Source organism: Canis lupus, chromosome 32 (genome assembly GCF_048164855.1).
Source record: "Canis lupus baileyi chromosome 32, mCanLup2.hap1, whole genome shotgun sequence".
Taxonomy (NCBI): Eukaryota; Metazoa; Chordata; class Mammalia; order Carnivora; family Canidae; genus Canis; species Canis lupus.
This window is the reverse complement of record NC_132869.1, coordinates 34190387-34217816: the sequence shown is the minus strand read 5'-3', so window position 1 is coordinate 34217816 and position 27430 is coordinate 34190387. Positions and strand designations below refer to the sequence as shown.

General features: G+C 45.9%; 4 protein-coding genes and 4 non-coding genes across 24 annotated transcripts in view; 6 read left to right on the top strand and 2 right to left on the bottom strand.

Annotated features, from left to right (window-relative positions):
- Window positions 1-6442, bottom strand: part of ZWILCH (zwilch kinetochore protein) — a 40903-nt gene extending 34461 nt beyond the window's left edge. For 7 of the 14 annotated variants that reach the window (XR_012022805.1, XR_012022806.1, XM_072809229.1 and 4 more), the window contains exons 1-3: window positions 6288-6441; window positions 3348-3399; window positions 865-960 (exon numbers count right to left, since the gene is read on the bottom strand). Coding sequence is in view for 10 of the 14 variants with exons in the window: in XM_072809229.1 (XP_072665330.1) it covers window positions 865-960; window positions 3348-3399; window positions 6288-6340 (201 nt within the window). In the remaining 4 variants the exon portion in view is untranslated. Of the gene's footprint in view, window positions 1-864; window positions 961-3347; window positions 3400-6013; window positions 6232-6287 lie in introns of those variants that run through there. The other 7 variants (XR_012022807.1, XM_072809232.1, XM_072809233.1 and 4 more) reach the window with 5 other exon arrangements.
- Window positions 6443-6757: 315 nt separating this feature from the next.
- On the top strand, window positions 6758-11772 carry RPL4 (ribosomal protein L4). The gene is made up of 10 exons (XM_072809239.1): window positions 6758-6908; window positions 8333-8504; window positions 8693-8799; window positions 9123-9261; window positions 9695-9819; window positions 10048-10177; window positions 10646-10802; window positions 11055-11138; window positions 11239-11359; window positions 11457-11772. The coding sequence occupies exons 1-10, from the start codon at window positions 6906-6908 to the stop codon at window positions 11685-11687; spliced, it is 1269 nt and encodes a 422-aa protein (XP_072665340.1). The 5' UTR covers window positions 6758-6905; the 3' UTR covers window positions 11688-11772.
- Window positions 8547-8618, top strand: LOC140623415 (small nucleolar RNA SNORD18). Its single transcript, XR_012023031.1, has one exon. It is a non-coding gene; the product is annotated as a small nucleolar RNA SNORD18 (small nucleolar RNA).
- LOC140623416 (small nucleolar RNA SNORD16) lies at window positions 8963-9061 on the top strand. The gene has a single exon (XR_012023032.1). It is a non-coding gene; the product is annotated as a small nucleolar RNA SNORD16 (small nucleolar RNA).
- On the top strand, window positions 9513-9584 carry LOC140623414 (small nucleolar RNA SNORD18). The gene has a single exon (XR_012023030.1). It is a non-coding gene; the product is annotated as a small nucleolar RNA SNORD18 (small nucleolar RNA).
- LOC140623413 (small nucleolar RNA SNORD18) lies at window positions 10434-10503 on the top strand. The gene has a single exon (XR_012023029.1). It is a non-coding gene; the product is annotated as a small nucleolar RNA SNORD18 (small nucleolar RNA).
- A 1386-nt stretch (window positions 11773-13158) lies between the features above and the next one.
- Window positions 13159-21149, top strand: SNAPC5 (small nuclear RNA activating complex polypeptide 5). Of its 4 annotated transcripts, none has more exons than XM_072809244.1 (4): window positions 13159-13312; window positions 14478-14567; window positions 15352-15477; window positions 19013-21149. In XM_072809244.1, exons 1-3 carry the CDS (start codon window positions 13223-13225, stop codon window positions 15469-15471), a joined length of 300 nt encoding a protein of 99 aa, XP_072665345.1. In that variant the 5' UTR covers window positions 13159-13222; the 3' UTR covers window positions 15472-15477; window positions 19013-21149. The 4 variants fall into 4 exon arrangements, with proteins under 4 accessions (XP_072665345.1, XP_072665346.1, XP_072665343.1 ...); XM_072809245.1 differs by having other exon boundaries at window positions 16850-21149; XM_072809242.1 differs by having other exon boundaries at window positions 15349-15477.
- The window catches only part of MAP2K1 (mitogen-activated protein kinase kinase 1), a 77331-nt gene continuing 68088 nt past the window's right edge, over window positions 18188-27430 (bottom strand). Inside the window, exons 6-11 of the mRNA XM_072809241.1 lie at window positions 26719-26843; window positions 24478-24679; window positions 22896-22960; window positions 20059-20120; window positions 19634-19679; window positions 18188-19228 (exon numbers count right to left, since the gene is read on the bottom strand). Coding sequence (XP_072665342.1) covers window positions 19115-19228; window positions 19634-19679; window positions 20059-20120; window positions 22896-22960; window positions 24478-24679; window positions 26719-26843 — 614 coding nt within the window. The 3' untranslated portion in view covers window positions 18188-19114. The remainder of the gene's footprint in view (window positions 19229-19633; window positions 19680-20058; window positions 20121-22895; window positions 22961-24477; window positions 24680-26718; window positions 26844-27430) is intronic.

Sequence of the window (27430 nt, the reverse complement as noted above, 5' to 3'; positions counted from 1 at the left end):
GACTAAATAATAAGCATTATTAAACCTAATTTCAGACAATCCTACTCCTCAGTATTTACCGTAACGAAAAAACATGCTCATGCAAAAATCTGTACAAAAATGATCACAGCAACTCTATTCATGATCACTGGAGATGGAAAAGAACCCAAATGTCACTGAAAGGGTGACTAGATAAATAAACTATGGTACATCCATACCACAGAATCTACTCAGCAATTACAAGAAATGAACCACTGATACACATACAACTTGGATGAATCTCAAAGGCATTATATGGAGTGAAAGAAGCCAGACTCAAAAGGTTAGACTGTACAATGCCATTCACAGCATTCTCACTACACGAAGGGAGAAGAGATCAGCAGTTACCAGGGAGAAGAGATTTTAAAGGGAGATAGCATGAGGGAGTTGTTTGAGGTGATGGACCTGTTTGGTGCCCTGACCATGTGGTGATTACCAGAATCTATACATGTGCTAAAATTCAAAGAAGTGGACAACAAAAGAAAAAAAAAGTCAATTTTACTGTATAATTTCCCTTTTTATATAATGGTTACTATAAAATTTTAATTTACCTATAGTTTTCATTATATTTCTATTGGACATTACTGTATTTCTAAAAGACTTAGAATCCACTTTCACTAATATGCTGATAAAAATAAATGTGCACATTTGAGATCATTCCCAATAAACTGAATTTGGCTACCTGGAATTAAACAAAGGGTGCTTAGCTGGCTCAGTTGGTGGACCATACAACTCTTGAACTTAGGGTTATAAGTTCGAGCCCCACATTGAGGGTAGAGATTAAAAATAAAATCTTAAAACAACAACAAAAATATTAAACGAGAGCAAAGCTCAAGCACTACCTACCAATTTCTCCACGATGAATACAACGTCATTTTCATCTAAGATATTTTTCAAAGGGTTAGGTTGGCCTTTGCTGATCAACTGCACTTGAACATCAGCCTATTAAAAATAGAGAACGTCAGGCAATGTTATATATACACACATACATAGGTACAAATATTTAAACACATAAAGACTAGTTTTACGCAAGTGATGGAAAAAGAGAATTTGAACAAGACATAATGCTCTAAAGATGAGATTTCATTTATTCTTTGCCATGTTGTTTTTTCAGGTTTAGACAAACCTAGCTCTATTCACCTCTACACATGCTTCAAGGGTTACCTAAAGTGCACTCCACCATGCCTTTCTCTTGATTAGAATCACATGCACATCCTCTTTCTTGACTCATACTGTATTTACTCTAATGTACTATATAATTAGCACTTTATAAATTATCTTTTCTCCTGATTGTACTATGCAAGTTAGAACTTTTAGGCATTTCTAGGAACTGTACATTTTTTCATTCCAATTGCAAACATGTTTATTATAGAAAAGTCTGAAAATAGATAGCTAAGTCATTTTTTAAAAATTCACATATAATTCTACTAGTCAAGATAATCACTACTATTATTAGCCTGGTTAGCATATATTTTATCAGATCTTTTACCAGACACGTAAATAAATCTACTTAAGTAGAAATGTATCCAGTATTTAGATATCTAGATAGGATTTTGCTTAAGAAAAATACCACATCTGTATCACACACTTCTTTCCATCCATTAGGTGTTCTTTGGCTCTGCCATCATATAACTAATCCCATTTTGTTCAACATTTGGATAATTTTAAGTTATTTGCTATTATAAACAACTAATAATAGATGTCCTTGAGTTACCTTAAGATGAATACCTACAATCATGCTGATAATGTCAAATTGCCTTGTGAATATGCCACCCCCACATATATGCATTGCCTTCACTTAGGCAACGCAGAGTATTTTCAGTTTATTTTTACCATCTCACAGCAAAAAGTGTCATGCTTGTTACTGTTGTTTTTTTTTTTTTTTTTCATTTATTTGATTACTAATGAAGGTGACTTCAGTCTTTCATAGGCTTATTATTGACAAATAACTCTCATTACTTGAACCCGTTTCGTTTCTCAGTTTGGATCCTGAAGTATTTAGATACCAAGTTCAGGGGGCAAAGGATGCTGTCATTCTCATCTACTAGGTTCTTGAGTTTCAAGTCTGTTGTGGATTGAATATATCCCTCCAAAAGATACAATGAAGTTCTAACCCCTAGTTCCTCTGAATGTGATCTTTGAAAAAGGGTCTTGGCAAATGTAATCAAGTTGAGGATTGACTTGGATTGGAGGGCTTTAAACCCAATGACTGACATAAGGAGGGAAAGATTTAGAGACATAGACACAAAGGGATTCTATGTATTGACAGTGGCAGAAATTAGAGTGATGTATCTACAAGTCAAGAAACCCCAAGAATAGTTGGAAACCACCAGAAACTAGGAGAACCAATGAAAGATCCTTTCCTAGAGTTTTCAGTAGGAGAGCAGCCCTCTTGACACCCTCATTTCAGAGTCCTCGTCTCCAGAACTGCAACAGAATAAATTTTTGATGTTTTAAGCAAACCAGTTTGTAGTTACAGCAGCCCTAGTAAACTAATATAGTATCAAGCAAACATTCCAATGGGGAGGAATTAATACATTTACCTAGATATGCTTAATTCCTGAGTCCGGTTAGTGAAAATTCAAACTGTAAGAAATAATTCTACTTTCTTTCTGGGCTTACTTGTTCCTTTGTTTACTCTTCTATTACAGCTGTCACTTTTCTTATGGATTTTTAAGAACTTTTCATGTATTATGAACTAATTATGTATTATTTTAACTTTTATTTTATAGAACATTCTCTCCAGTTTGTCTTTTAGCATATAATTAATTTTAGTTCACTATTTTATAGATTAAACCTTATAGGGACTTTATTTATGGAATACTTGGCATATATTAGCTGCTTAATAAATCCATGAATATTTATAGCAGTTTTACTCATAACTATCCAAAACTGGAAACCACCCAAGTGTCCATCAGCTGGTTAGTGGATAACTGTCACACACACACATACAATGAGATACGATTCAACTATAAAAAGGAACGAACTACTGACACACACAAAATGCAGACGAATCTCAAATGCATTGTATTCCTTGATAGAAGTCAGATTTAAAAGACTACATACTGTGTGATTTTATTTATATGACATTCTGGAAAAGGCCAGGGACAAAAGACTGATTATAAAGGGACATGAGACCTTTGGAAGTGACAGAAATGTTCTACATCTTGATTACAGGGTAGCTATATGACCGAACGCATTTGTAAAAACTCAAAGAACTGCACTCTAAAAGGGTAGGATTTACTCTAACTTCAATGAACCCAACGTTTAAAAAAGCAGAATGTTAGGATTACTGAGTTGTGTCTAAAAACAAAATAAATTGTTCATACCTCATAGATAAATGGATCATTATGGATTCCTTTCTTTTCTTCATCAAATTCCCTGAAATGCAGAACTAAATGTGAAAAACAGAGCTACAATATTCTGATATTTAAAGTCAGAAGTTAGTCATCTCTATCTCTGCAGGACACCAGTGAGAAAAGCAAAGTGCAAAAGTACTCATGGCAGCCATAAGGCATGGTTGGGAAGAGGGAAAAAAAAAGGTAGAAAAAGAATATGAGAAAAAAAGAGATGAGGTAGAAATTAATAGACTGCTGCCCACAACTGGGCACAACAGCTTTACAGAGGCCAACAGGAAATCAGGTTACCCATCTCTACTCTCTTATCTTCTAAAACACACCATCAGCTACGATTAAAATGCAATTTACCACATAATCTATGGGAAGCAAAAATCACTGGATTCTGATCTGCCTACTGAATCAGTGGGTAACCACAGAAAAGTTATTTAAGATTCCTAGCCCCAAAATTTTTTTTAAGACTTTATTTATTTATTCATGAGAGACACAGAGAGAGAGAGAGACACGCAGAGACACAACACAGGCAGAGGGAGAAGCAGGCTCCATGCAGGGAGCCTGACGTGGGACTCGATCCTGGGTCTCCAGGATCACGACCTGGGCTGAAGGCGGCACTAAACCACTGAGCCACCTGACTAGACCCAGATTTCTATGGCTAAATTCAAACATCCACCCTCCCTCTATTTTTATGAACTGTCACTAAAAACGTAAAAATGTAAGCACAAAATTCTCGGATTATCATTTACTAATAATTTCATTCAAGGAAGTTCTAAAACAGTCATCCCAAAACAGATAAACTAAAAACCATTAAACATATCAAATGTACATCAGTTTGATCTACACTCTGAAAGAGACAAAATCTTTAGAAGCCTAAAAGAAGCCCAATGGAATTGTTTCAGGGTACCATTTACTATTTGATCTACTCTGACTTACTGAAATAAAAGGAGGAGAACTAGGTCTGTGAATGATTCACTTTTGCTATTTTGGGTAATATGGATTTATTCTTTTTTTTTTTTTTTTAAAGATTTTATTTATTGGAGACCAGGAAATTAACTGTGAATAAGTGAACAAAAGCAGTAGAGATACAGGGAAAACACGCACACCAGGTGTGCCAGGAAATTCAGGAGTAGAGTGTCAGGTTGCTGGGAAAAGATGAATTTGGTTTTGCAGATATTGAATTTGAGGTCTTGCAGAAATTTCCAGTAAGCAACTGGATGCACAGGCATTGTGAAGAACTCAAGACAAGCAAAGGAGACTTGTAGCTTACAAGTAGAGAAAAAGACTAACCTCTGTGAAACAACTGGGAACTATAAAGTGTCTAAATAAAACTGTATCACTGGGCAACTCGTTAAAAAAAACATTGGACAGGTATAGAATGAAATATTACACATCAGTTTAAAACAATGAGGCAGGGATCTGTGGGTGGCTCAGCGGTTGAGCACCTGCCTCTGGCCCAGGGCGTGATCCGGAGGGTCCCTGGATTGAGTTCCATATCAAGCTCCTGCATGGAGCCTGCTTCTTCCTGCCTGTGTCTCTGCCTCTCTCTCTCTGTGTGTGTGTGTGTGTGTGTGTGTGTGTGTGTGTGTGTCTCTCATGAATAAATAAATAAAATCTTCAAAAAAAAAAAACAATGAGACAGATCTACAGGGTGTCATATTGAAAGCCATCCAAAACATTATTAAAAAAAATAACAACCTAGTGTCTGTTTTTAATGTTCAAAAACTTGGCAAGCATTACTACCTTCGTAGACAGGAAAAAAGCAGTAAATAATGAAAAATTATGGCATTTAGAAAATAAACGGTTTCATTACATCAGTGGTTCTCAAAGCGCGTGTCAGGCCACCAGCAGGTTTCACCTGGAAATAGCTGGAATTCTTTGACACCCCTCCACCCCAGCGAAGACTTATTCACTAAATCAGAAACCCTGGAGGTGGGGCCAAGAAATCTGTTTTGACAACCCTCCAGGTGATTGATGATGCAAGCTCAAATTTGAGAACTGCTGGATTAGATTTTATTTTTTTTTAAGATTTTATTTACTTATTCATGAGAGAGACAGAGAGAGAGAGAGGCGGAGACACAGGCAGAGGGAGAAGCAGGCTCCACGCAGGGAGCCCGACGTGGGACTCGATCCTGGGACTCAGGGATCACCCCCTTCAGCCAAAGTCAGACGCTCAACCGCTGAGCCACCCACCCAGGCGTCCCTGGATTAGATTTTTTTTTTTTTTTTGACAGCTACTGGATTAGATTTTAAAGTTGGATGCAGAACTAGATGGAATCCCCTTTTGTATGAGCACTTTAAGAATCAAATCTCAGAGCACAGCGAAATAAAAGTACTTAAAAAAAGAAAAAAGAAAAAAAGAAAACCCGGATGTCCGGGTGGGCTCAGAGGTTGAGCATCTGCCTTCAGCCCAAGGGCTTGATCCCGGGGTCCTGAGATCGAATTCAGCGGGGAGCCTGCTTCTCCCTCTGCCCCTCTCTCTCTCTCTCTGTGTCTCTCGTGAGTAAATCAATAAAATCCTCAACGACACCAACACACTCTTACTACACCTGCAGCACGAGTAACTGTCCTGAACGGACATCATCACGTCTCACACCGGAAAGGCTTTAAACAGATGAGGGACGCCGACGTCTAGTTCTCCATACCCTGAGAGGCTGAGGTCCACGCATGACCGCCATAAAGCGCCTCCCGAGAAACTCGTCACCCTGCAGCGCGATCGACAACGTGCAGTCGCTTCCTCCTACGGAGCCAAGCGCACCCTGGAGCCGACGCCCGGCCGTTCCCCGACCGCAGGCCCCAGGAGAGCCGCCCCCGGGGCCCGACGGGACGCCGATCCACAGGGCAGCACCGAGACCTACGCCCGGGGCAAAGCAAAGCACCGCCCTCGCACCCCAGGCCACAGCTCCCGCTACAACTCACTGCAGGAGACGACAGTAAAACTCCTCAGCAGCTCGGTTCACCCGCGGCCACATCGCAGCCGGCTCGCACTGCAAATCCTGAGCCGCCAAACCGAACTGCGCGCCGGACGCTGACGTCCGGGGTCGTGACCCCCTCGCCGGGACTACGTTTCCCGCCCCCCCCACAAAGTTAATATTTTATTGTAGAGCACACTTTTTTTTTTTTCCTGTCCCGGCAGCTTTCCATTCCCGCAAGAAAAAGTTAAAATAAATTGCAGGGGTTGAAGGGGCAGAGGAGACGGAAAGCGGGAAGGGGGGGGGGGGGGGGACACTTAGTCTCGCGAGAGTTTCCACGCCTCCTTATGGATTATTCCGCGAAAAGGAGTCCCCTGTTTCTAAGCGCTGTTGTTGGCTTTGAAAGTCAGTGGATACCGTAAATTGATGTAAACGAAGAAATAACACGCTATTTGTTATTTTTTTATAGGGTGGTAGGGCGATATGTTGTGCCTGTGGCGTGGTTCTGAGGCGGGCGGGTTGGCGGAAGCGTTGATGGTTACATAGGCGGCGGAAGTGCTAGGCACTTCCTTTTCCTGTAGGAGCCGCCGGGTTGAGAGGAGCGTGGCCCTCTCCTCTCCCCGCGATGGTGAGTGGAAGTTCTTTCTGGTGGGCTTCCCCCCCCCTTTCTCGGGACCCGGCAGGAATGGATTCGGGGATCAGGGCATAGAATCTTCAGGAGAGGAGGCGAGGAAAAGAAGATGAGGGCCAAAGGCATCTGTCTGTAGCTCGGAGCTGGGGAGCGCGGCTCTTAGGCAGCCATCTTAGAGGCAACGTGGGCGTCCCGGCTTCTGAGGTGCAGAGGAACTTTCGGGATTCCAGTTTTCCCTGGATCGTAGAAGGCGTCGGTTCTCCTGAAAATTTGGAAACTCACGGGGCCTAAGACTGAATCCGTGAAGATCCATTTGGGGGCCTTTTAGTTTCACGTCCTGTTGAATAGTTATTTTCATCTTCAGTTATTTTTGTGAGGGACTTGCATATCCACTTTTTTTTTTAATTTTCGTTTGTGTTTATCTTTTTTTTTTTTTTCCAATTTTTTTTATCGTTTTGTGTTTATCTTAATCCTCTCTGGAAATCATTCCGGTCCTCTTATTTTAAAAGTTGTCCTTTTTTGTGTCCTTTGAATTCTTAGCCCATAATAGGACTACTGTCCCGCGCGCTGCTTTTTTCACAAATAGTGTTTGCATGCGTATTAGGTAGTGTCTTGTGCTCTGTGGAGTTCGGTGAAAAAAAAAAACAAAACAAAACAATCCATCCTTGTGATGCTTGGATGGTAGTTTGAACAAATAACACCAAAATGCCAGATGATGGTAAGTGCTGTGGACCCCGGTGGCTGGAAGAGGAGGCAGTAGTTGAGCTTTAAAGTGATCAGAGAAACCTCCGAGAACATGGCTTGAAGGAGCGTTGAGAAGCATGTTGAGCAGCTTCAGGATGGAGACCAGTGTGTCTGAGGCAGAAGGGGAGTGGCCTGAGTGTAAGGACCCTGATGGTCAGAAAGGAGAGGGAGATGAAGGGTCCAGCAGGTGGTGTAGGCCATTCTTGGAACTTGAGTTTTACCCTCAGGTGGTAAGTCTTTGGAGAAGGTTCAGCAGAAAGTAATATGACCGGTAATTTGAGGTGTGTTCAGGTTGAAGGGGGCCAGGGGCAGAAATCTGAGGTAGGGTTTGTTGTGGTCGCCCAGATCTGGGGACACTGGGTAAGAGTTTAGGTGGCGGCCTTAAATAGCCTTTTCAAACCTTACAGTATGCATTTGATCGTTTTCTTTTGTAAGCTGTGGTTTGAAATTTTTAACAAATTATGCGGTAGAGTTTGAGAAGCTAAATGTCCTTTAAGTTTTAGAATTTATTGAACTTAATAGACTTGATGTGTTGGTCACAACCTTTGTTTTAGTTCTAAGTGTTGTCTTCCGTTCCAAACCAATCTGTTCTGTAATGCAGTTTTTAAGGATACTGTTGATATGCGAGATGAGTGCCTCTGGCATTGTCCATATAAATTATCTTTTACTTTTTGCAGGCGTGTGCTCGTCCGTTGATATCTGTGTACTCCGAAAAGGGGGAATCATCCGGCAAAAATGTTACCTTGCCCGCTGTGTTTAAGGCTCCCATTCGACCCGATATCGTGAACTTTGTTCACACCAACTTGCGCAAAAACAACAGACAGCCATATGCTGTCAGTGAATTAGCAGGTACGGGTTTTTCAAGGGTTGATATTTTGAAGACCCACTTAACAGCAGTGATGAAATTCCACTCCATTGGTCCGTGTTTCTGAACTACATGATTTTCCTGGATGTTCTGAGGCTGTTGGCTGCTATGCGTGATAGTCCCAAATGGGTATGGTTGAGTAGCTAAAACTTGTGTTTCTTCCCAACCTCAGGTCATCAAACCAGTGCTGAATCTTGGGGTACTGGCAGAGCCGTGGCTCGAATTCCCCGAGTTCGAGGCGGTGGGACTCACCGTTCTGGCCAGGGTGCTTTTGGAAATGTATCCTTTGTTTTATTGTATAGATTGGTCAGCTCTTAAGGCATTTACGAGACTGGACCAAGTTTATTCGTGTTAGTAGTGATGAAAATATTTCCAACATACTAAGTGTCCAGGTTAAACATTGTTCTAGGCAGTTCGGAGCTTGGCATTAGGAACTTCTGCTTGCAATGATGTCGTAATTTGCGTCTTACTCTGTTCTCAGCGACAGTTGCCTGCTGTCAGTAAGCTGGTTCAGAAGGGTGACGAAAATTCTTACTGAGCAAGACCTAACCTTTTTTAATTCCTAAAATTTTGAGAAATGTGATTCTTAACTGCGAAAATAGATGTGTCGTGGAGGCCGCATGTTTGCACCAACCAAAACCTGGCGCCGTTGGCACCGCAGAGTGAACACAACACAAAAGCGATACGCCATCTGCTCTGCCCTGGCTGCCTCAGCCTTACCAGCACTGGTCATGTCTAAAGGTTTGTATATTCTATTATTACAGAAATAATACAAGGATAGCCTTTTTTTCTTCCACCCAACCCATTTCATTCACGTTAACAGTAACCTGTATGGATTCTATTCATCCCAGAGTCCCTGACTAAATTTCTCTCTATTAAGTAATAGTTCTAATCGATAAATACAGTGTAACTGGGGAGCTAAGTGAAATGTGGTGCTTTTATGTATTAGAAAATTTGCCACTTAGACTTCATGTTGCTTATTTTGTAAACTGTCAAAATGATGAGATTCCACTTAAATTGGTCCGTGTTTCTGAAACACATGATATTTGTGGAAATCTGATTTGGCACATCATATGCTATTTTGCTTTTGTGGATTATATGAAATGTTTGTAGATTTTTCAAAAGGTTCGGGGTAATGAGGTATGTGTTGATATTTGTTAATTGGCATCGTCAGGTCATCGTATTGAGGAAGTTCCTGAACTTCCTTTGGTGGTTGAAGATAAAGTTGAAGGCTACAAGAAGACCAAGGAGGCAGTTTTGCTTCTTAAGAAACTTAAAGCCTGGAATGATATCAAGAAGGTAGGCTTAATGAACCGATTTCCATTTTCATGGTCCTTAACATAAATTTGTTGTCAGATTTTAATGTCAAAAGATGACTGGAGGGCAGTGTGACTTCAGTGGATATGAGAACAGGGACTCTAAAACCTTTCACCTTGGGTTTGAATCATGACTGTTAAAATGGCTTTGTGTGTTAATGTTGGACAATTGTTATGGCTCCTTTTCATCATAAATATTCTCTCTCTTTAGGTCTATGCCTCTCAGCGAATGAGAGCTGGCAAAGGCAAAATGAGAAACCGTCGTCGTATCCAGCGCAGGGGACCCTGCATCATCTACAATGAAGACAACGGTATCATCAAGGCCTTCAGAAACATCCCTGGTAATTGTACTGTTGATACATGTTTTGATTGCCTGTACTCTGCAAGCTTACTCGGCTTTTTTTTTTTTTTTTTTTTTTTATGATAGTCACACAGAGAGAGAGAGAGGCAGAGATATAGGCAGAGGGAGAGGGAGAAGCAGGCTCCATGCACCAGGAGCCCGATGTGGGATTCGATCCTGGGTCTCCAGGATCGTGCCCTGGGCCAAAGGCAGGCACCAAACCGCTGAGCCACCCAGGGATCCCGCTTACTCAGCTTTTAATGTGATGAAATTCCACTTCATGGTCCGTGTTTCTGAAACACATGATTTTGTGGAACTTCTGATTCTCGGCTGAATGAGCACATTGATGGTGGGAACTACCTAATTAGTAACGTAATTTCTCAGGTACCTTAGGTAGCACATAAGTCATAAGCGTAATGTTTCTTGTATTTAAAATACAGGCTCCCTAATTCTCTTTTCCCTTCTAAAGGAATTACTTTACTTAATGTAAGCAAGCTGAACATTCTGAAACTTGCTCCTGGTGGGCATGTGGGACGTTTCTGCATTTGGACTGAAAGTGCTTTCCGCAAGTTAGACGATCTGTATGGCACTTGGCGTAAGGCTGCCTCCCTCAAGAGTAACTACAAGTGAGTGTTCTTCATGTTCATATATCGAACACAGATGTTCACGCTGTGGATATTTATATTCAGAATTGGTTTATGGGTGATGGATAATGTTGTGTTGCCATTTCCTCTTACATAGATTGAGTACTGTGAAATGGTGAGATGTTCTGAACAGTGATAGTGTAGTGGAAATTCTGATGGAACACTTGGAGAGTTTCAGTGGATAGTGAGAAGTAGGAATTGAGCATCTTATTGTCAGCATGTTTTTCTTTTCAGCCTTCCCATGCATAAGATGCTTAATACAGACCTCAGCAGAATCTTGAAAAGCCCAGAGATCCAAAGAGCCCTCCGAGCACCACGGTAAAGTTGTGATACTTTATTATGCTCCAGCTTCGTACTGTATTGGTTATTTCAAAAACGTGGATAATGTGAGTAAAATAAAATTTCTGCCTTTTTACAGCAAGAAGATTCATCGTAGAGTCCTGAAGAAGAATCCACTGAAGAACCTAAGAATCATGTTGAAGCTAAACCCGTATGCAAAGACCATGCGCCGGAACACCATTCTTCGCCAGGCCAAGAATGTAAGTGATAGGTTTTTGCTGAAACGTTAACTTTTTTTTTTTTCTTAAGATAAAATTCTTAAGGTCTTTTTTTTTTTTTTTTTTTAATTTGTTGCAGCACAAACTCCGGATGGATAAGGCGGCAGCAGCTTTAGAAGCCAAATCGGAGGAGAAGGGAGTTCCAGGCAAGAAGCCCACGGTAGGAAAGAAAGGAAAGAAAACTGTTGGTGTGAAAAAGCCGAAGAAACCTGTGGTAGGAAAAAAGGCTGCAGCTACCAAGAAACCAGCAGCTGACAAGAAACCTGCAGAAAAGAAACCTACCACGGAAGAGAAGAAGCCCGCTGCCTAAAAACTTATATTTGTTTATTCCATAAAACTCAAATCATTTTGGACAGCTAATTTTAAATAAAGACCTGATCAAAGACAGTGAGAAACATAACTTGTTGGGTGTGTTTGTGAATCATGGGTAGAATTTTGTGGGTTTTTTGTTGTTCCACATAATTCCAGCCTCTTTGGTTCCATTTCATTATAGATAGTCTGGTATAAAACCGGGCCTTGCCTTTATAGTAAATCCATGCATTTGAATGGGAAGAATGTTGCATAAATCCAAATATAAAAGCCAAATTGAAAATGTTTTGAGAAGCAGATGGTTAAAAGACTCATCTCAAATATGCACAAGCTGCCAAGATTTAGCACTCCTCCAGGGCCTGGGTGGTTCAATGGGTTGAACACAAACTCTTAGTTTTGGGTTCAGTTGGATCCTATGGATCGTGGCATTGAGCCCTTCTGGCGTCTGAGTTAAGTGGGAGAGTCAGCTTGGGGTTCTCCCCTGACCCTCTCCATGTGCTCACTGCTAAGCTCTAGTTTTTAAAAAAAAGATTTAGCACTCCTCCCTCAAAAACCACACCTTCAAGAAGAGAAAGGTAAGGGGACTTTGTTTTCTTTTTAGGACCACAGAGGGCAGAATGTATTTTGAGGCACTGCAAAAAATTCATGGTTCCTTCAGGAAGATTCCTGTTAAAACCTGCTGTGGGAAGTGTCTAAGAGGACACTTCTTAGAGGAAATGCCACCCTTGGTATTTTGGCCTATGACCTGGAAGTGTCCAGCATGTTTCAGCTAGTGGGGTTTTTGCAGTTTTAGTAAGGGAATGGATATGATGCATATGTTGGCCACATAGAGCACGGAAAAGCCAATCCAAAAAGATGGGTTTTTTTCCTACCCGGTTCCGTCAGCATGTCCTCACCTTAGGGGACCTACCCTGACCTATCTTGTCCCGGCAACATGCTTTGCATCTGGTTTGTTTCCTTTGGTACATCCAGGGGGGATGAAGCTGGTTTGGAGTAGAGATTTGAGTCCTTTAATACTTGAAGGCACCAGGTCCCAACTGAATGTTAGCAGGGCTTTACCTTCCTAATTAGAGCCCTAAACCAGGGCTCTACTTTGCTCCTGGGAACCACTTCGATGGGACCGGGAATCCCTGCTGCAAAAACGGAACAGGGCACATACGCCTGTGCTAGATGCTCGGGGTTTCGCTCTGCCCTCGGGCGCTCTCCGCACGGGATGCGACACCGGAAGTGCAGCGCAGGTAGCACTGTGCCAAAGAGGCATTTGAAACTCGGCACTTGGCCGTTCTAACCTCCCAAGTTCCTTACGGCCCCACGCCCTGTGCTTTAGGGATTCCTGACGGTTCCTTGACTCCGGTTCCTCCGGTTCCAACCCCGGGATGGCGCTGGGCTAAGCCGCGAGCGAGACCACGGGCGCCGGCCGGAAGCGCCTTGGCGCGTGTGACTCCGGCCCCGCCCCGCCCGCGGCTTGGCTTCCGGGGGCGCGGGGCGTGACGTCACTACCGAGCGCCGGGCCGACGGCGGGCGGGAGGCGGCGCCATGCTGAGCCGGCTTCAGGAGCTGCGCAAGGAGGAGGAGACGCTGCTGCGGCTGAAGGCGGCCCTGCACGACCAGCTGAACCGGCTCAAGGTGACCGCCCCGCGAGCCGTAGGCGTCGGTGGTGGAGACGTCCCTAGGGAGCGCGGTGGAGCCCGCGGGGCTGAGCTGAGGCCCCGCGATCCGCGTGGCACCCCGACAGCCGCACCTGCGGGTGGCCCGCGCGACCTCCGTCGGCCGGCCTGGGCCGCCCCGCCCCCGGGCGCCGCCCCGAGCTCCGGCAGCGCGTGCTAGCCGCCGTCTCCTCGCTTGCCGGCGCTCGCAGGTCCGTGCGAAGGACGCCGGCGAGCCCCGGAGCGGGGGCGGTCGCCGAGTTCCCGGTGGCTTTCCTTCGGGGGCAGCTGTCAGACTCCACGGCCTGGACGAGCGTGGGTGCCCCAGCGCGGCGGTGCCCATAAGGGCTGCTCAGACCCCGGTCATTGAAGTCCAAACGAGATGCAGGTTATGAAGGCGTCTTGTAAGCCGAGAGCCTTGTATAGCTGTGACCTCTCAAAGTGTCCTTTAATGGCCTGCACGTCCGTTCCTCTGTTGGTGGTACCTGTTCAGGTGCCGAGTGGCTGTGCACCGTATGTGATGAGGAGGGCAGCCTCTAAAGCCCAGGAGCCTTTATGCTCCAGGAAACACTTGCCCTGCCCATTCTTCCCGCCCTCACGTTCTCATTACCGGCTACAAATCTGCAGTCTAAGGAGTTCGCCTTCTGTGGAATCAGAAGACACTTGGCTTCTTTAAGGTCACACTTGGCTTTGCTACCCAGATCTGCTGTATCCAAGGGAATGAAAGTCTTGGCTCAGCTGAAACACCTGTACATCCAGGGGAAAGGGGCTGGAGGTGTTCTTGGGCTCCTTTCCTTAAAATGTGGGGAAAGGTCAAGGGCCCCACCCTTCCCTCTTAGAGCTGCACAGAGGTTACACTGGTTTTACTTGTCGTCGTGCCAGCCTTTGACAGCATGTTCAGCAGATTTTACCCATGTCAGTAGCCCAGTGAAATAGTAAGCAAATTGGGACACCTGGGTGGGTCAGGCTGTGGTCCTGGAGACCCAGAATCAAATCCCACCTCGGGCTCCCTGCATGGAGCCTGCTTCTCCCTCTGCCTGTGTGTGTCTCTGCCTCTCTGTCTCTCATGAATAAATAAAATCTTAAAAAAAAAAAAAAGAAAGAAAGAAAACAAATAGTAAGTATTCTCAATTCTTGTTTTCTAGGTTGAAGAACTAGCCCTCCAGTCAATGATTAGTTCAAGGAGAGGAGATGAGACGCTGTCTTCTCAACCTGCACCTGAACAGTCACATGATGTAAGTTTAATCAAGTGTGGGGCCAGGGAGAGAATGTAAAGTGCATTCTGCTCTCATGCTGCTTGGAGGCCAAAAACATTTTGTCAATTACATTATTGAGCCCAAAGGAGTCAGAGAATTGCTAGAATGTTCTAAATAAACTGGCTATTACATATTGCTGTTCTAGACTGGGAACAACCCATCCTTCTACCAGCTGGTCACATTTTGATTTATTAGTCCGGTACTGCTGAGATGCCTAGTCCTCTGATCTCTAGTTAATCCAGTGAACCCAGGGAGAGTTGGAGAGTTTTGCAAGTATCTGTCAAAATTTCCACTGCTTCATGAATAAGTAAGCCTGGGATTTGAGAACAGTGTAGCTTCAACTACAAAGCATAGTGCTAAACAGTGAGTTCCAGTCCTCAACATCTCCTCCTCTTACCAAGCCCTCAAGTAAAATAGTACAATACTCTAAATCTACCGTATTTGAGCATTTTTTTTCTCAAATGTGTTTAAGAAACCATTTGAAAGCATATCTAGACTAGCATAATTCTTATGCATGAACCGTGTTTATAGATGAGGTAGCAGTCTATCAAATCTAGGGCATTCGCTCTCCTCCCATTTTGGCAATGAGATGGGTAGGAGGGTCAGGTTAGAAATTGGAGAAATAGGAAGTGGCCTTAGCCCCTGGTGATAAATATTGGGGATGAATATGCAATTGAGATTTGATTTCAAGACATATTTAAGAATTTGCTGGTTTGATGCCAATGTCTTTACTCCTAATGGATAATGTCTTTGCCAAAAGCAGATGCTGGTGCATGTAGACAATGAAGCATCAATCAACCAAACTGCACTGGAGTTGAGCACAAGGAGCCATGTGCTCGAAGAGGAGGAGGAGGAGGAAGAGGAAGAAGAATCAGATTCCTGAAGCAGGGTAGGGTTTCTACAACTCAGGAACTTTGTCTCCAAAACTTTCTTTCCGCAGGCCCTCTGGCCTGTTTTAAAAGAAAGCAAGAATTTTAGGATGTGTAGCTATGAAAATGGTTCCATCGAGAACTTAAGTTGCAGAACACTTTAATAACAACCAGTGACTTATGGAAAAGCAAAGACACAGTGTCTTAGCATTGAGCAATATGGATGGTGCGGTGACTATTCTGGTCAGATTCAGTAATTGTGCTCAAAACCGAAAACTTCCTCTAAAATGCTATTGAGAAAGTCTGGCATTTGCACAAAGGGCAGAGTTTAAATACAAGCAGCCTTTCCTAGTCAACAATGCCTCTTTTAAGAAAACTAATTAAAGGCCGTCTGCATGCTGTTGAACCACTATGAGCAGAGCAAGGCCACAGAGAGAATGATGACAAGCAAGGAGCAGAGAGGGCCACTTGAGAACACAAGCTGCTGCCCCCTCTCAGTGCAGCCGATAGGAATACCATACTAGAGACGGCTCTGCGTGGCTGCCATCACACGGAGGTTGAGACATCGCTGTGGTAAATCACAGATAAAGAGCCGTGGTGCAGCTTCCCAGTTTCCAGATAGTAACAGGAAAGGATTAGTTCCTTCTCTGGGGCAAAAAATACATCAGGATGGCTTAAAACTCATTTCTGGCCTTAGAGAAGAAATGTGCCATTAAATCACTATGCTTAGGAGATTGGGGTTTTGTAATGACAAATGAAGTTGTTAAAACTTGTTTTTTTTTTTTTTTTTTTAATTTTTTTTTTAATTTATTTATGATAGTTACAGAGAGAGAGAGAGGGAGGCAGAGACACAGGCAGAGGGAGAAGCAGGCTCCATGCACCGGGAGCCCGATGTGGGATTCGATCCCGGGTCTCCGGGATCACGCCCTGGGCCAAAGGCAGGCGCCAAACCGCTGCGCCACCCAGGGATCCCTAAAACTTGGTATTTAGAGTTGAGATTCACTTCTGCATACTGTCCCTTTTCGAGTGAATATACACTTAAGTTATTGCTTAATTTTATGAAAGTAATTTGCCCTGCCCAAGCAACGGAAGAGTCAAAAAAAAAAAAAAACACAAAGAACCTACTCAAGAACTACTTCTGTAGCTATTCCAGGAAAGAACATAAGTATATTAACATTTCATTAAAGTTATTTTACAGGAAGTAGCCAGAAGTTTAAATGAGTGTGTTTCTTGAAAAAGTGAAAAAAATTGTTTTGCCACGAAAAGCACTCAGGCTTGTATACTTGGGGGTTTTATTTAAAATAGGAGCATGGGTTTTTGAGAGCTAGAAAGGTTGGCTCTGAATTCTAGTTCTACCACTAACTGGTCACTTGCCCCCTTAACTCTTTGCAGCTCTGGTTGCCTGTGTGTAAAACGACAGTATTCCTCCCTTTGCCAGCACTTTCACAGGTGGCTGTGGGGCGCTGACAAGGCATCATTTAAAAATCCAGCTATTGTTGGTGTCTCAGCAAGAGGAAGTCTAAGGAAGGGATTTTGACAAAGGGAACTCAAAACTGCAAGGCTGAGGCAGGGAACGTCATTCTTGAAAACAAGATCGATCTACACCAGTAGTAGGAAGAAACCTTTTTGACTCTGGAAATGTAACACTTCTTGATGTAAATAGAGAATTTAAAACACCCGTCAAAAGACACTGAACATGAAAGCCTTCAGATCCAGGTATTAGACCCCAGGTTACGCCTTCCCAGGATACAGTTTGCACATTTTCATGAGACATTCTCTGTTTGTATCTTCTCCGTTAGCAAAAGACACAGGGTGTGAGGCTTAAACCTTGGTCTGAATGGCTGTGGAAACACATAAGACTGTTAGAACAGATGTTGGCCTCACAGCAAGAAAAAATGGACTGGCTGAGGCAACGAACGATACATGGACACTAAGCTGTATTTAAAACCCTGTGGCTGTGCTCCAAGCTCTGGTAGACCCAGAGTGGAGCTACCTACTCAGGAGAGCTACCCAAGTTCTGTTTTTAGTTGAGAACAAAATAGGCCTTTTGGTTTTTAAAGAGGTGTTTATTTTGGTTTTCTACAGCCTGCGCTGTCCAAGTAAATGTGGGAAGAGGTGCTGACCACACGGCATCTCAGGGACCTCGAGTTCCAAAAGTGACTTGGTCACAGGAAAAGCATCAGTGGACATCCGGGATATGGCTTTGTTTTCTGTGACTTCACTGCTACCTCAGAGGCAGGACCAGGCCAGTGCCAGGTCTCTTCCTCTCCGGGGAAGCAGAATGAAGTCACTGGTGAAAGTGGGAAATCATTGTTCAGGGGAGCAAAGCAACACGGGACTGGGCATCCCGAGCGGAGGCTCCCGCACCAGCCAGGCATGGCTGGCCAAGAGCATTGTGCTCCGTGCTCCTGGGAGCACACCAGTGATGCCCCAGCCCCCCTTGCCTCCTACGTTTACCCGTGTAGAAATGGCAGGAAGACATGGATCTATTCAGGGTACACAGGAAAGGTGGCTGGAAGATTCACACACAAGTGGTGAGAATAGTTGGACAAAGTCCCAGACTTGGAATCAGGAGAAGATTTGTTAGTCCAGAGCACCGAGTTTGTCCTCAGTGTGGCCTTCCAGCCTCCTTCCGGTCTCTACCTTTGCCCTCACGATAAGGCTTGGCTAAATTATTTGATTTCCTGTGTGCCGGAGACACTGATGAAAATTCTATCATGAAAGTAGACATTTTTTCATCCTTTTAACTTGATAGTATATTTATTAGAATAAGAGATTAGATTTGTTAAACATTTGGATTGAAATGGTTAAAAGGATTTTCATTACAATTTTTAGGCACTATACACACTTGTTTTACAATAGCATCAGTACTTGTTTCTGGGGAAAGATAAATCTCATACATTTTAATGCCTTGATCCATTTGTAACATTCAAAGTAACCACCATTTTAGAAACGCTAATTCAAACTTAAAGAGACATAAACCACTAAATATCCCACATAATATATTTAAAAATAAATATAGAAATAAAACCAGAAGTCTACAAATCATCACAGTAGACAGACTGGTAAAGCCCCAGCTATCATGGCAGTGAAGGGCTCTGGCTAGATTTTGATAGAAATTGCTTCACTCTACACCAAAAGCAAAAATATAAAATAACATGATATATACTTTCTGATGTTCTTTTTCATAGCAGCAAAGCATGCTTCACATGCACTGCCTGTGAAGGATCTTACAAGGCTCCTTCCTACTCAAACAGGAGGTATGCCTGGCAAGAATGCAGTACCACCAAGTGTCAAAGAATCCCACAAATACAGGCAGCTAGCCAGTCACGGTGAGGGAAGAGCAGTGCAATTTTGAGTAAGAATGACTACCCACGGTCACCAAAGTGTCACCAAAGTAATTCAACGTTGCGCGTGTTTGGATCGACATACACAAGAGTAGCCCCAAGCACAAAGCCAATCCACTTAGGGAGAGAACAGTAAGAATAAAGACGATATTAAAAATGACACAAATAGAATTTTGGCACATGCTGTGTTCTTCATCCTTTGTCATAGGTGAAATGCACGTCTGAACAGAGACAGGCATGGGAAGGAGGCCTGAAAGCAACATGGCACACCACTGGGCAGGGGACTCGCTCTTTGCTGCTTCCCAAATACTTAAACGCCAGCTGCGTGGGTCGGCGTGCTGGGCTGGTTAAGGCCAATGGTGGAGCAGAGCCAACCTGCAAAATCCACTTCTTCACCGTCAGATCTCTTGATGAAGGCATGAACCTGTGTGAGGGAAACAGTTAAGTGTCAAAAAACCAAAAGGAAAGTTCAAGAGTCCTGGGTCTAGAGCTTCGCTCAGGAGGAGCTCCTGGAGCCTGTCCTGGGGTAGCTGTAGGGGGCCATGAAAATGACCAGCTCCTGCCAAAAGAACGTACGCTCTTCCACTGTGACCTGCGGGTGGCAGCTCTACCCTCGGGGCCTCTGGGTGGCGGCTAGGAGAAACGAAGGAACAGATGGGCTTCCTTCCCTCAGCCTGTCCTTTACACTGAGGGGCGGAGGCTGATGTCTGGGATCCTGCAGCCCCAGGGTTGGTCAAGGTGGTGCAGGGAATGGGCACGGGAGTCCTGGGCAGATGACACAACAAAGTAATAAATGGGCCAAGTAAAAATGGGAAATAAGTGGACTTACCATGAGTTGCTTCAGATCTGCTCTCTCTGCTGGGTTTTTTATTAAGCTGAAAGAAAAAGATAATGTGAGAGACCTTACCTGGCACTGGTTCCAACTCCAATTGCTTAGGCTTTATGCTACCCTCCGCACACCCTGTAGGTTCTAAGGAGTGCCTGAGCCTTTGGCCTTCCTGTTCTAGCACAGTGGCATGCCGGCAGGTGAATAAGTGCTTGGTGAATTAAACTAAGCTCAAAAGGCAGTATGGCCAATCCCTACAGAGCAGGTGCCCAGAGCAGCAGCTTCTACTCCCTGGTGTAGTTAGACCAGTCCCCGAGGTCCTAGCACTCTGGAAGTGCAGGGAAAAGAGCAGAGCTCTGCTCCCCAGGCCTGGGTGGGGAGGCTGACAAAACCAGCATACTCTTCCAGAGAGCAAGGGGCAGACTTACCATTTATTCACAAAATCTTGAAATTCCAGACTGAATACTCCACTGGGCAGTTTTGGAGGGGGCTGCAAATATATACCAAGAAGTAAAGGCCTGGCGTCCCCCCTCAACCGTATTCCCCCCAGACCCCCCAGGCCCCTGGACACTGCTGCCCTTTTCCAGCCACAGGAAGGCAGCGGCTGACGGCCAGTGGCTGCCTGTGGGGTCAGCTCGGTGGAACCGCCCACCAGTGAGAACCAGGGCGGACTTCCTGTTCTACCACCCGCTTGTCTGGTGACTAAACAAGTCACTGTTTCTCTGTGAACCTTAGTTTATCCTATGAAACAAGAGCCTCCTGACCTCTGCGATGCCTGCCTGCTGACACTCCCAACTGTAAACCACAGAGTGTGGCACGGAAACACCCAGCAGTTAGAAGCAGCAGTGGTTGGAGGGGCTGTACGAGTGCCCAGGCATGGCCTAGGCTGGACAGCACCTGTGTACGGCCTAGAAGGCTGCCTAAATAGTAATAAGAGCTACATCCCTTTTCTGAGCCTCAAAGAGGTAGACAAAGGTTAATAAAACACTAGGCTGACAGAAGGCTGGGTCTAGAAGACTGTTCCCTGCACCCGCACCCTCCAAGGCATGTGGCTGTTGGCAGGTATTAGTGCAAGGACGCTGGCAACAGCTCTCGTCCCAGGATACACAGTGGAAGTTGTGCAGGTTACACAGGACGGGGCCCTGGATCACCTGGCTTCTGTGCTCCACCCTCTTGTGACCGACCGGTGCTGGGTCTCTGTGTAGCTTCCTAATGAGTGGACTCCCAGATGCTGCCTGGGGTGTCACTATTTAATGTGTCGCCCAGATCAACAGGTGGTCTGAGACTGAAAATCAGACCCTGACACTATAAAAAGCCCTGCCTTGGGCAGCCCAGGTGGCTCAGTGGTTTAGCGCCGCCTTCAGCCCAGGGCCTGATCCTGGAGACCCGGGATCAAGTCCCACGTCGGGCTCCCTGCATGGAGCCTGCTTCTCCCTCTGCCTGTGTCTCTGCCTCTCTCTTTCTCTCTCTGTCTCTCGTGAATAAATAAATAAAATCTTAAAAAAAAAAAAAAAAAAAAGCCCTGCCTTGCTCTCTTGCCCCAAGGCCTTACCAGAACAGCAGGTGAATGAACCTGATCGGAGGTCAGGGACTAAAACCTAGCTCTCAGGCCCTCCCCGCAGACCACTGCTGGTGCTGAGACGGATAAAGGGAATGCTCAAGGGAGAGACTGACAGCTTGGCTTCCAGAGGCCAGGCCAGTCGGAGTAGGACGGGAGCTGTTAGCACCCACACCGGCCGCCGTGCAGCCCAGCACCCAGGAGGTGTGGGTGGTAAAGAAGGATGAACACTGGGCAGGAAGAAGTGGAGCTACTCTTCATCTTGAGCCTGAGCATCCTCACCTGCATGAAAGGGTAATGAGGCCGGGGGGCGGAGTGGGTGCAAGAGGCAGTGGAGCACACTAGGAGCCTGGCTGCTGCTGCTTAATCAACCCTTAACCTGGTTCCCACCCGGCAGCGCCCCACTCAGGTCCCAGCAGTAGAGGGCGGCCTCCCTGACCCCTACAAGGGCAAGGCCCTCTGCCTGCCCGGAGTCCTTAAGCAGCCATGGTCACATCCCAACTTGTTTCATGTCCCGTGGTGCTGGGCATAAAATGACAGGAAAGGTAAATTAGCTTCCATGGTTAGTGATTTACTAACTGCTGGAGTGAGGCAGGATTTTCCCCGTTGAGTTTATAAAGAACAAAACAGATCCCTCTGAGCCTTTTGCGGTCTGGTTTTAGCAGTAACAAAGTATAAAAAGTTACTCCACTAGTCTCTTGAAAAAGAACATAGGACCATGCCTTTTAGCATGTACTCAGCTGCCTCCCCAACCTCTGACAGCTGAATCCCTTCTCACCCGCTACCCCTGCTGCCCTGAGGCTGGGCGTGCTGGCCCCGCCACCTAAGATCCTGTCCAGCAACCTTGCTCCTCCTGCCCTGCACCACCCTCTGCACCACCACTTCCCACCCCCTCTAACCGGGATTTCATGAATGCTGGTTGGTCTCTTCCTTCCTTGGTCCTCTTCATTTAAACATACCAGTATATGAGTTACATATAGAACAAATAATGTGTGTTCTCTGCATTAAAGTCAGCCAGCAGCAATAAGCCAAAAGACTCCCATCACCCAGAGAGAACCACCGTTTCATACTACTTTTTCTAGACTTTATATGAACCTACATGCGTACACGGATTTTTTCCCATAGAGATTTTTTAAAGAATTGATCACAGCAGACGTACTACTTTGTAATGTTTTTCATACAATCTCTAGTGAATATTTTCCATACTATTTCTACACTCTTTTTTTTTTTTTTTTTTTTTTACAACCACTGGTTTTTAATGGCACAAGAGAAAACCCTATCCTACAGGTAGGTATGTATTTTTGCCTTGCTTCCTGTGTGAATCTAATGATCTTCAAGACTAGAGACTTCTGTTTTTCCATCTGTGGACCCCCACCGCATCCCTGCCACCACCCCACAATGCACATGCAACCCATGTAAGTGCACAAGAAACGCCTGGTGAATGAAGCAGTAAGAATGTAATGGGCACGCTGGAGGCTCTGGGCTCTAAGAAAGCTAGAGAAAGAGCTACCCAAAGATGTTCCCTGCCAAAGGGACACCTGCAGCCTCTAAACCAGCCACTCAGTTCCAAGAGCATGACACCCTATAAGAATCCACAGGAACCCAAGAAGCCCCACTGTGCAAACAACTCACAGATATTCCAGTCAAATTAACTGTTTCTCTTAATAGAAGCAAATACCACGGTCAAGGAAGCCATACGGTACTTACCTCGTTGACTATGTAATCCAACAGCTCAAAAATTGCCATGGGCGGTCGGCTGTCCATTCCATAAGCTGCAGATTTTATAGCAAGAAAAAAGAAAACACTTAGAAAAACAGGAAGTTGTCTGCCAACGTGAGACTAGGGACTGGACCGTGGGTCCTCGGGACCAGAATAGGGTGGTGGATGATAAGCAGCGACACCAGAGCCACAGATAAGGCTGGCCACAGAAGGAACCAGCAAGGCCACAGAGCTAGTCAGCAGCCAGAGTCTGGGCCCTATTCCCTCCAAGGACGGCCACCTCAGGCAAATCCACAGACTTTGATAAAGTGGACACGGATAATCATCATGTCTGCCCTTCTTCCCAAGGAGTAAATGAGGTAATAACCAAGAACTCAAGGACTGTCTTAATTCTCCCTGAACTTGGGTTTCTTCCTTCTGTCCTCCAGAGTCCGAGGTCAGCCTCGGGGGCCCAGCCGCAGCCCCCTCCAGTGACCCACCAGCACCAGCTCTCCTTGCCCCCCGTTTCTCCCTTCATATCGCCCTCCCGTGAGGGCCTTCCCGGGGCAGACGGCAGGTCCTCCTGGCCATACAGGAGCGTCCCAGCAGGAAGTACATCAGAAGACGGTGGCTGAGCCAGGACAGTCCCAGTACCAGGTCTATTCCCACTATGCGTGATCGGAGAGGCAGGTGGTGCTGCCCTGTGCTCAGGACCTAGAACTCAGACTTGGACACTTAGAGAATACAGTCCTGACAAGTCAGGCACCGCGTGCCTCAGTTTTCTCAAAAGTATCTAACATGGGGACTATAATACTACTCACACACAATCGCTATTAAAATTAGGTAATCCAAAAATAAATAAATAAATAAAAATAAAATAAAATTAGGTAATCCTCGGCAAGTCCACGGAGACAGGGAGGTTGGGGGGTCGCCAGGGGCTGGAGGTGCAGGGAGTTGGGAATGAGTGCTTATGGACGTGAGGTTTCTTTTAGGGTGATGAACACGTTCTGGAATTATAGTGGTGATGGCTACACAACATGGAAAAATATACTAAAAGCCACTGAAATGTACACTTTAAAATGTGCATTTTATGTTGTCTGAATTTTATCTCAAAAATATCTACCTAGGGATCCCTGGGTGGTTCAGCAGTTTAGCGCCTGCCTTTGGCCCAGGGTGTGATCCTAGAGCCCTGGGGTCGAGTCCCACATCCGGCTCCCTGCGGGAAGCCTGCTTCTCCCTCTGCCTGTGTCTCTGCCTCTCTCTCTCTCTGTGTCTCTCATGAATAAATAAAACCATTTAAAATATATATATATCTACCTAAAAAAAAAAAAAGTCATGGTTTTAAAAAATCCAAGAGTGCACAAAAGTCCTAAATGCCATGCCAGGAACATAGCAGGCACTCCGCAAAGGGTGAGAAGATGTTGGGAGTAACAGTCATTTAACACCCACCTGGAGCCCCCCACCCTGGCATCCGGAGACAGGCAATCCGTCTTGGGAGAATGTTCAGTCAGCCCTCAAGTAACCCACAGGGATAAGGGACCCTGCCCCCACCCTACTGCAGTCCAAGCTGGGGCCACACCAGGCCACTCACAGCTAAGGGGTCTTCCCGGGGTCCTTGGTCTGGGTGGGGTCTCAGCCACGTCTCCCTCCACTTGGCACCCAAACATCAGCTCCAGCTCCTTGGCATCCGGAGGAGGGATGGGATACCTCCCAACTGCCATCTCCACCAGAGAGAGCCCCATGCTCCAGATGTCCGACTGCACGGAGTAATGAGTCCCCTGGAGTCTTTCTGGCTGCAGGAAAGACACACAATTATGATCACTTGTGAGCTAACTCGGGCCCACTCAGGAGAGGGAGAGGCGAGTCCCCCAGAGGCTCCAAGGGAGGCCTCAGCACTCCCTGCCCCTTTGAGGCTTGTTCACACTGCAGGGAGTGGGCTGCCCTGTTCCGTCCGGACTCTGGCCCTGGATCTGCTGATGCAGTTTTCCTTCTTTAGGACCTCTACTAACTGCTTTAATTTGGTTTCTGACCTGCCCTCAACTACTGTGTTCACTGAATCCTAGAGCTGGCTCCCGTGGCTCTGACCCACGCCTCCTCACGGCCCTCCACTAACAGGCACAGGCCTGGTTGGCCCCTGGCCGCCGCTTCCCCTGTGGCTCCAGCTCTGCCCAGCCTCGTCACTGTCTTGCACGTGCAGGATAGCTGGTCTAAAGCCGGGCCTGTGAGGCTCATCTTGTCCCCTGGGTCTGCAACATGCGGCTTCTGGAATGTGAGTCATGAGTGAAATGTGCAGTGGGTAGAGCACTGGCCTTGAGTCGGGAAAGTTGAACTCTAAGACCAGCTCCGCCACGGACTCATTGACTGTCCTCAGACAACATGGAACAGTAGAAAAGGTATGGGATCTGGGGTCAGGAGACCTGAGTTCAAGTCCCAACTCTGTGACTTCTGTAAACTACATGACCCTGAGCCTGAGTCCCCTCCTCCATAAAGTGGAGCCGATAAAGATGGTGGGGACGACGATACAGACGTCACAAAATATCTGCTCTCCTTACGGGGGTTACTCAGAAGGTCAAAGCAAATGGAAATGTATGTTAGATGCTGCAAAACACTACACAAATACGGGTTGTTACTGTAGAAGAATCCAGGAAAAAAAGTATATAGTGCTATACAGCATTAATTGAAATAGTACATGTACTTTAAGAACTCTACCACAAAAAAAACCCCTCCTTATTCTGACCATTGTACTATTTTTAAGACATCATTAATATCTCCCATAGGATTTTTCACTAACTCAAACATCAGACTATTCTGGAACTGATCACATAACCACAAAACCCAAACCACTAACCCTGGATCAATAAGTCCCAGGGCCTGTTGATTGATTTTGAACTTTGCAGTTGGCAGGTGAGCAGCCCAGAGTGTGAGCTACTCAGTTCTTAGATACTCAGGGAAGAAGCTGAAGGGCCCACAGGTTTCATGTTTCTTATAGACCGTGTGTCACTGGAGTGGAGGGGGTGGAAGTGTGGGTAGGCACTGGGCGAGCCACGCTGACAGTGGCTGGAGTCAAGGTAGGGGCAAGGGGTGGGCAAGAAGGAATGAGGATGTGGGCATGAACTTCCACACACAGAGGCCGGAAGCAGCTGTCTCTGAGTGGGATCCAAGAGGCAAGTGAGGGTGTGCTGAGCAAAGGGGACGAATCGGCAAGAAGACCCGGCTTTCAATCCAGGCTCTGCATTTGGATTTCATCTCCAAAGTGGGAGCGATAATCTCTACTTCACAGGACAACCACATAGACCAGATGCGATCCCTCAAGGATGTGGAAGACAGCTCGGGAAACGCTCTCTGTGCAGGGATGCCCCAGCCTCTGGGCCTCCCCACCACCCCCGGGTTAATCCGTGCTGCAGTCCCTGCCATGGAGATCCCCACTCACCCTCGTGCCCCTCTACCCCAGCACTCACCCAGAGACATCTCCCCCTTCCCAAATCCTCTGGAGCACGCTAGCCATTTACTCACCCAGTCAGTCAACCAAACATTAGCCTACTCACCAAGCACTGCCTGGGCACCTATCACATGCCAGGCCCCAAGCCAGACCCTAGGGACCAGAGACGCCCATGGTCCTATCCCTGACTCCTGGGAGCTCATGGCATGGTGGGAAGAGGACATGCTGATGCTGCCGCCTCCTCAGGAAGGGACCATGATGCCTCCTCCCCCATTTCTTTTTCCCCAACCTCCATCACCCAGGACACGTTCTGGCCCCACAGGGGAAACCACCCACTTGGCTCCTATGCCTGACCAGGCAAGACGCCTGAGAAATGGAACTCGCTGCTCATACCGACATGTAGGACCTTGTGCCCACGAAGGAGTTGGCCATGGAGTCAATGAGCTGCCCGCTGACCCCAAAGTCACAGAGCTTGATCTCCCCACGGGAGTTCACGAGGATGTTGGAAGGCTTGACATCTGCAGGGGAGAGAACACAGAAAAAGGAGGGAGTTGACACAAGTGGATTGGGGGCGAGAAGGGTCAGCACTCTCCAGACAGAACAGCCTTGACCACGAGTCCCAGGATGTAGTGCCATCCCACAGCCAGCTCTTGGCTTGCCAACACGGGACACCACAATCCCTTAGTCCGTCTTGTTCAGGGTTCAAGAAAAGACTGTGAGGAGAGGAAATGGCAACCTGTTATACAAGCAGGCCAGAAAGTCAGTGGATTTCCACTCTTTGAGAATCCAGACCTGAACACATGACCCACAGGAAGGAGTCAGTTATAAATAAGATTTCAGACTTGGTTGCTTCAGTCACCCTCACTGGCAAGACAGAACAGCTATGGTTGGATCATATGGCAGAAGAACAGCACAGACAGTAAGACTTGTATGCTAGCTGAGGCCACACACCAAAGGCTCAGGGGAGACCAGATAGGAATGCCTATTCTTGATCTTCACACCACGCACAGAGCATGGGGGTTTTACAAATATGCGTGGCAGAGGCTGGCAGCTGCCTTAGGACTGACGTCTCGGAGGTCATCTCCCAAACAGTCTCCACAGCCGC

Coding starts and splice junctions, on each gene's coding strand:
- RPL4 (XM_072809239.1), top strand. Junction 11,139..11,238: donor AGAGCCCTCCGAGCACCACG/GTAAAGTTGTGA, acceptor GCCTTTTTACAG/CAAGAAGATTCATCGTAGAG. Junction 11,360..11,456: donor TTCTTCGCCAGGCCAAGAAT/GTAAGTGATAGG, acceptor AATTTGTTGCAG/CACAAACTCCGGATGGATAA.
- SNAPC5 (XM_072809242.1), top strand. CDS start 13,223: ATGCTGAGCCGGCTTCAGGAGCTGCGCAAGGAGGAGGAGACGCTGCTG. Junction 13,313..14,477: donor ACCAGCTGAACCGGCTCAAG/GTGACCGCCCCG, acceptor CTTGTTTTCTAG/GTTGAAGAACTAGCCCTCCA. Junction 14,568..15,348: donor CACCTGAACAGTCACATGAT/GTAAGTTTAATC, acceptor CTTTGCCAAAAG/CAGATGCTGGTGCATGTAGA.